The following is a 7723-nucleotide window of genomic DNA, read 5'->3' as shown; positions in this document are numbered from 1 at the left end:
CAAGCTGATTCTGAACAGCTCTTGTTGCTTTGGTTTGCATCTTGTGCTGAGTTCTCTGACACCATGGTCATGAAGTCTTGTTTGTTGACAAGAAAAACATGTCCGCCCACATCCTGGAGACCATTTTTCACTTGCTGTGCAATCATAAAAGGCATTTTCTTCACTGTGCAAAGTGATTCTTCGACGTGTGCTGCTCCTACTATCGGTTTACTTTTTCTTGTTTGCACAGGTCTGCTTTTGTAGTAAGTAGCCCACCTAAATGTTGATTTCTTTGAAAGGTTTAATTTTTTTTCCAAATTTTCATCTCTCTGTGTTAGATTGTGGCTTTTTTCTAGCCTCCCTATTATATTCTTTACTTGCATCGTAGCTCACACGCAACTCTGAGCCACGTGAGTATTTTGTGCACAAACCTCCGTCTACATGACAGAAACTGAACTATCTGTACCACATAAATGAGACTTTCAGAAAATATTGTCACATCAGCAGACAGCATTCAAGCTATTTCTCTATCTCATTATAGAGATATTATATTTCACTGGGATGTGATTCCTTTCAACACTGCAGCCACAAAACTTTGAAAGCAACACAGAAGCAAGAATATAAATGAATTTTACCTTCCACAGTGATATTGAGGTGGAGTGCGCCTGTTCCTCGAGCATGTGAACACTCACAGCTGTGGTTCCCACTATCCAATGATGTTAAACCAGTCAGGTGGAGAAATATAGTCTGATTTTCTTTGATCAGTCTGAATTTGGAGTCACAGTCATTCTCAATCTCCTCTCCGTACTGATACAGCAAGTGACACTCTTCTCCTCTGCTCCTCTTTGTGTTGATTTTACACACTATAAGCATGATGGTATGCAGTGGAGCAGTGGGGCACAGTGGAGTGACATCTGATTCTCCCCCAGATATGGTTTTCACAATAGTCTCTGCAATAAGAAAGTTGAGGCTTCAAAAGTGAAAGAAAATTAAAATGTTTACAATTCTTCCAAACTGTAAAACTGACTTACTTGGATTAGTTTCACGTAATGAAAGCAACTCCTGTGCAGTAGTGCCAATGTCAAAACACAACCACAGCAGCAGAAGCAGGAAAAACCACAGTTTCCATTGACCCATATTAGCTGAAAGGTCTAAACAATAGTGCTGCTGCTGGAAACTAGTAAACTAAACTAAAAAGGAAAGAGTGTCAACTTCGACAAACTCCTTTGGCACCCTAAACCTCAAACTACAAAGAGACACCTTAAGAAGTGTCATGAAGAGGAAGTGCAGGGCATGACTGTTTTTACTTTCAAGTTGTGACAATATGTAGGTGAATCTTGGAATCGTCGGAAAAAAATCATCACTATGTGCTCTAGAGTGGAATGTAGAAAGAAGTTATGCAAAGCCAAACTTACCAAGGCTGAGGTCTTTTTCTTGAAGCTGGGTCCCAAAATAAATTGGATGTGAAATTTGAGCACTTCGGTGACTTTCAGAACTGTGTTTGTGGCTTTAAATAACAGATCCACCTTCACACAGAGACACAATCACAGCTAGTGTTGCTGAGCTTCACCTCAAATTACTTCTGGAGGTGAGGATCTCACACAAACACAAAATACAAGACAACAAACATAGGTACTGGTTTAGATTTTGCCACCAGAATACAATAGAAGCAAACACGGCTCAAGATTATGACCAATGTTGTGAAGCTGAATATGAAATCTTTACATATGTCAGCATTGTTTTTTTCAATGAATGCCTCATTAAGCTATTCTTAAGGCACGTTGAGTTTAATATCCCATTTCCTTACTCATTGTAATGTGATCACAGTGCCAGAAGGCGTACTGTGGAACTATGATTTAAACTGTATGGGGTTTTTGGGTGACATTACTTCGCCTACCTCTGGTCAAAGCTTCCTCAGCTGGACTTTAATCACACACACACACACACACACACACACACACACACACACACACACACACACACACACACACACACACACACACACACACACACACACACTGACACACTGACACAAACAGAAAGTACTGACACAAACAGAAAGTACAGCAGAGAGAGTTAAATGAATGTAGGGTTAAGGGAAAGTGGAACTGGGCAGAGCAGTTGACGTGGTTATGTTGATTTAATTGTATGATTATGTGATTAAACTGTCCTCTTTTGTGGTGACGAGCCTATCTAAGATTTCTTCTAGTAATGATAAAAAAGGAGATTACAGACGCATTTCTAAACGAGACATGCAAGTATTAAATCCATGGCCAACAAATTTGTCTTTTCTGTTCCTTTTTTTTTTGTAGAACTTGTAATTTCAAGAAAAACGAGTGTCTGGTCTGACAGGATGCAGAGAGTCTTTAAATAGTGAGCTTCTGGACAGATTGACATCCGTGTCCTTGTCTACTGCAAAGACGGACAAATAAATGATGCTCATGCCTAGAAATGTGTAAAAAGAGCCTGCACAATCGAATTTGACTACTTACAGTCAAGCACTTTCGAAAGAAGAGGAAGTGCATATAAAAGAAACCGCAGTTTTCTCTCAATCTTTGCTGTGGGTGTTGTGGCTTTTACTCTGCTGATTATTCTTTCTCACTTGTAATGTTCAAGACGCAGCTTCAGATAAGGGTCTTTGTCCCTCATCTGAAAGCATAGTGCAACTTCACTTGCACACTTGCATAACTTGAGGCCTCCCACCAGAGGAAGTAGATATGATAGTATTGGGAGGTCATCCCACCAAGATTTTAAATGTCTTATATGTATACAGTAGATTGTATTATTTAAGGTATCACTGATCACTGATATCAATGTTTGAAGCAACACATTTAGTACTCTCCTTGTGACTTATCTTAACTACTACAACAACTTTGTCAAGAGGTGTAACAAGCGGCGGGAGCTCTAAACTGAACTTAGTATTATGTCTTAGCATTTTGATATACAGATGACAAACTGGAAGAAAATAATATAATTCAGTGAGTTTGTGGGTGTTAACATGGCGTTCCTCTTGTGTGAAGGGATCTGGATCAATGGATGATGGTGTCTGTCTGGACATATGTTTTATTATTATGATTACATACAAATATACGGTGCTGTTGGTCTTAAAATTATGCCTATATTATATATAACTATATATTATATATATATACCATCTGATAAGTTTATTTGTGGTTACTTTGGTAACAAATGCAGTGTTATTGTATACGGCACATGTGAGTTTCATAAAGACAGAAAGTACTCTGTCAGAGTCTGATGTCCATTAATGATTTATGCTTCAGAAACTATGTCCTGCAATGGAGGAAATGCTTATTTTAGTTCTAGACTTGTTTTATTTGTGTTAATACATCTGTTGAAAGCTCACAGTCATAAATGTGTTTTAAAAAGGCACATCTGTCTCTTTGCATTTCCTCTGAAAGCTTTGAAGCCTCCAGCCAAAGCATGACCCAGATATACAAACATGTCTCACAGCACTCAAATACTCACTCTGTTTTCACCCCAGCCCCCGTCAAATAAATCACAATATCCTCACAAATCACTACAGTAAATTCATTCAATTCAGCAAAAATAGAACAACCTTGCTAACTTAACTCTGTGGCTATAAGGAGATTGAACATCACCTTTGACCCTCATGGTGAGCACATCATGTTTCCATTTGTAATGCTCTTTGTAATATGGAAGTGAAATAAAGAGGGAGTAGAAACCAATGGCAATTAAAATGAGTATAAATGGAAAATGCACTGGCTGCACGTAGGGTAAAAAGACAGAGATATATCAATGATGATATGGAGCTCAAGAACTAATGTATTTTCTTGCCTTTGAATTGAGAGAAGATCCAGAGAAGAAGGCAAATGCTAAAAGAAAAATATAATTATCCAGCATTTTTACCAGTGAATGACTAAAACTCAAAACTCCAGATCAGAGTCTGAAGGTGTAATACACAGCTGTTAACAATTAGTGGATTGATTGGTCAGAGCCTTCCTGTCTTTCCATGCACACACACATTGTACTACATTATAAACAACAAACAGATAGTGCAGAGACACAGAAATGAATTTTGATGTCCCTTTAAGAAAAATATTGCATATGAAACATGAGAGGAGTGAAAGTGAAACACAGGCCTCCTACATAGGCTGCAGTCTAATGTCATGAAAGATGCAAATTGTGTGTCTTGTGCGCACAAGAGCTTGTCTACTATGTTGTTTATTGTACTATTGTCTGTCTATGTTTGTCTAATTTGTCACCTTTTTGTACTATGTCCAATTGCAATAATGAAATAAAGGATTAAATTTGATAGTAAAGGTTGTGTTAATTATATTTATTTTATTATATATTATAACTGTAAAATAGACAACAGTGAAGTCACCTGGATTTAATGGGTTTTTTTACATTTTATCTATCATGTGATATTTCAGAATCATTATTTTCTTTCTATCTGAAAGACAGTTTAGCTTCAGCTCACCTTTAAAATGATAAAGGTGTCATTCTTTCAAGCTGTTTTATAAAGTGTGACTTTTCATTGATCAAATAATCAATTCAAAAAATTTAATTTTGTTGCATGTGCCCGCAGTGTCCACTGGGTGGCGCCACGCAGCCGGCAGTGACGTTGCTGCGGCTCAAAGGCTGCTGGGAAAAAACCTGAGAAGAAGAGCTACCAGTAGTAAGTTGACATCACAGGTAAACAAATGTCTGTAAATGAGAGAAATTGACCATTTAAGACATAATTTTACATTTTTAATCTATATTAATGCATATATATATGTTGTGTGTGGGTCGCTTGACTTACAGTTGGGCACATTTCTTGTTTAGTCCAAATTCAGACTAAACTCACAAAGTTATCTTAATGTTTTTTATTGTAGTTGACTATTTTACCTTATAATGGGCATATACTGTTTCTCTTTCTCTGTATGTGCTTGTTGTTAATGTCAATGTGTGTGTATCTTTCAGATTTTGTCCACTAGCTGCAGGCTTGTGGATGCTACAGCGTTAGCAGTTTTAGCAGAGCACCTCCAGTCATGGTAAGACAAACCAATGAGCTCAGAGAAAACAAACCTTCCTCCCATCAAGTTAGAACTGCGGCTTATTTACTTTAAATAAATACAGCTGTGATCATGTGTGTGTCGGTGTTCGCAGCTCATCTGTACATTTATGACTTTATGCTCAATTACCTCTCATGGTTACTTCACTCCTGTTAACCGTCCAGTAGGGGCCGCAAGCGACCAACAAGTGCAGCAAAAGGCATTTCCAGCAATCAGCTAGGCAAAAAAAAAAAAGAGTCTGACACATTTTGGCCTTTGTCATTACTCGTACATCCATTACATTATTCTATGCATCTGAAAGAAAACTAAGACTGTTCACCTGGCTGACAACTGAGCTCTACTGAGTGCAATAGTCTGGTCATCATTGTTAATTGTTTTCTGTGGGTTTTCAACTTCTATGTGGAGCCACCAGTGTGCACAAATGTTGAGTATACCTTTGAATTAATCCATAACTAGATAACAGGAGACTAACTATCTCTGTACTGTTTGATCCTTGTCTTTAGCAGGAGGACATAAGCAACGTGATGTCCTGGTTCTCCAGCCCGGTATACAGTCGCTACTGGCAGCACTACCAGCAGGCTATGGCTTGGCACCAGAGACACAGGCGTGCCTACCAAAAGGCCTTAGAGGCTGCCTACTGCCCCAGCTACTTCCACCCTCAGTATCCCAGCAGCCAGGAACGCTACGCCGACTGGCACGCCGCCGGAGAGGGAGACAGCGAAGACGGAGGGGATGGAGACGAGGAGAGCAGCTCAGACAGTGAGATCGAGTGTGATGTCAGCAACATGGAGATCAGCGAGGAGCTCCGGCAGTACTTCGCCCAGACAGAGAAACACAGAGAGGAGCTGAGTAAGAGAGACGAGAGTGACACCATCATGAGCTTAGAAAAGTTCAAGATTGTGAATATTTTTGAGTACTAGAGCGACTCAAATCTTCTATCTCCATCACCTAATCAGTAACACTTTGTTTTGACTTGGGTTACTTAATTACAGTCACATACAGTAACTTGAGTTAAAAATGGGGTGTAAGGTGATTAGGTTGCTTGCTGTGTCTGTTAATGAATCGTTTCCTGTCCTTGCAGAGAAGCAGCAGCAGATGGAAGCAGAGCAGCATGACAGCTACGTGCCAGCTGACCAGGACATGCACGTCGTCTCCTGGCGGAGCAGTGCGGCTCCTCCCTTTGAACGACCTGGTGAGAGACGCGCGGCTGAGATGAAGAAGCTGTACGGCAAGGATGCAGCCAAGATCCTGGCCATGGAGGCGGCGATGCAGCTCACTTTTGACAGGAACTGTGACCGTAAACAGCCAAAGTACTGGCCTGTTATCCCGCTGAAACTGTGACAGCTGCACAGAACGCTATAAACTGTTTGATTCCCTGATCTCTCAGTGAGACACCAGCTCATGTAATGGATCATGGCTATCAAAGCTGCTGATGTTGAGCAAAAGGTTCGGGTTAGTTGAAGGCTAGGAGTTATTTTAAGCATAAAAACGTTGCATAAATTAGCTGAGCTTATGCTTAGCCAGATGCAAATGTCACTGACCTGTCAGCTGCTGCCCCAAATGAAAAGTTATGGTTGGGATAAAACATACCATGCTGGCTTGTACTTAGGTTTACACTCCCACAGTAAGTTACGCATAAAAACATAAGCACTGATGAAAAATGTCAAGAGATTGCATTGTTTCATGTAATCAGCTATAAAACACAACTATAAAATCCAAAGAATGAATATGAGTGTCAGCTGAGGGTCAAAGGTACAGTAAAACTGCAGCCACAGGTGATGTAAATCGACTCAAACAACGCGCCCGTGTGTTTCCTCCTAATCTGTTTTTGTTTACCCTCTAGCTCGGTGATGTTTCATGCTGCAGTAGCTCCTCTTATGCCTGTCAACTTAGTTTAACTACAAAAAGATGCCCTCCTCCTCTTCCTCCTCTGTTCAGATTCAGACGCCTTCCTGCATGGTTGCTTCTGATATTCCACATCTGAACCTACACAAAGAATGACTTCTTGTTGTTACTTCTAAACTGTGTCGGTCCGATTCTGACATTTCATCAGGTTCAGAACAGGTTTTTTTTAGACTGAGCGTTGTGTGTTTTATTATATATTCTTTTTCTAATAAAGTATTTTATGTCTGGATAAAACCTGTTTTGTCAGTTTGTTGGTGACACAGTGGACAGGAAAATATTTAAGTTTAATGGTATGCTAAATGACAACACAGATGTGGTAATGGAGAAAATTCAGTCATAGTTACTAAATTTAACACTGAGTTTAAAGACGTTTAAATTAAAGTTGTTTTCAGGTAAAGTGTTGGCTGAGTTAATGCATGTATTAATGTTTACTTCAAGGGGCTACAGCCAGAAAGTAAGAAATGACCATATGAATGCAGCATGTGAACTGAAGAGGGCACAGAGTGAATAGAATGTGAATTGTATTCAGTCAGTATCCTTAGTATCAGTATCTCAGATCCTCAACGAGTACAAAAACTAACAAAATCCTATAAAAGTATTATCAACATATTCAACATCTTAGTAGAGTATTGTGGGAGTTTTTCTAGTAGGAAGATGCACATGCCCCGTGGACTCAGATTGTACTAATCTGTCTAATTAATACAGTGTGAAACTTTATTTGTGTTCATGTGTGTCCATGATAATGTAAGTGCTGAATAATTATTCCTGTGTCATAGTTTAGTTGGTGAAGTATAAAGTGT

At 39.4% G+C, this 7723-nt stretch overlaps 1 protein-coding gene across 1 annotated transcript; it reads left to right on the top strand.

Moving 5' to 3' along the window:
* The first annotated feature begins 4590 nt into the window (after window positions 1-4590).
* gemin8 (gem (nuclear organelle) associated protein 8) lies at window positions 4591-7072 on the top strand. The gene is made up of 4 exons (XM_053314664.1): window positions 4591-4656; window positions 4927-4997; window positions 5522-5867; window positions 6100-7072. The coding sequence occupies exons 2-4, from the start codon at window positions 4995-4997 to the stop codon at window positions 6357-6359; spliced, it is 609 nt and encodes a 202-aa protein (XP_053170639.1). The 5' UTR covers window positions 4591-4656; window positions 4927-4994; the 3' UTR covers window positions 6360-7072.
* Window positions 7073-7723: the final 651 nt, after the last annotated feature.

The sequence above is a fragment of the Scomber japonicus genome, chromosome 24, assembly GCF_027409825.1.
Source record: "Scomber japonicus isolate fScoJap1 chromosome 24, fScoJap1.pri, whole genome shotgun sequence".
Lineage (NCBI taxonomy): Eukaryota > Metazoa > Chordata > Actinopteri > Scombriformes > Scombridae > Scomber > Scomber japonicus.
This window is presented reverse-complemented; position numbering and strand designations above follow the sequence as displayed.

Excerpts from the sequence above, each read along its gene's own strand:
- gemin8 (XM_053314664.1), top strand. Across the intron at positions 5,868-6,099 it reads GAAACACAGAGAGGAGCTGA|AGAAGCAGCAGCAGATGGAA; the intron begins GTAAGAGAGACG and ends CTGTCCTTGCAG.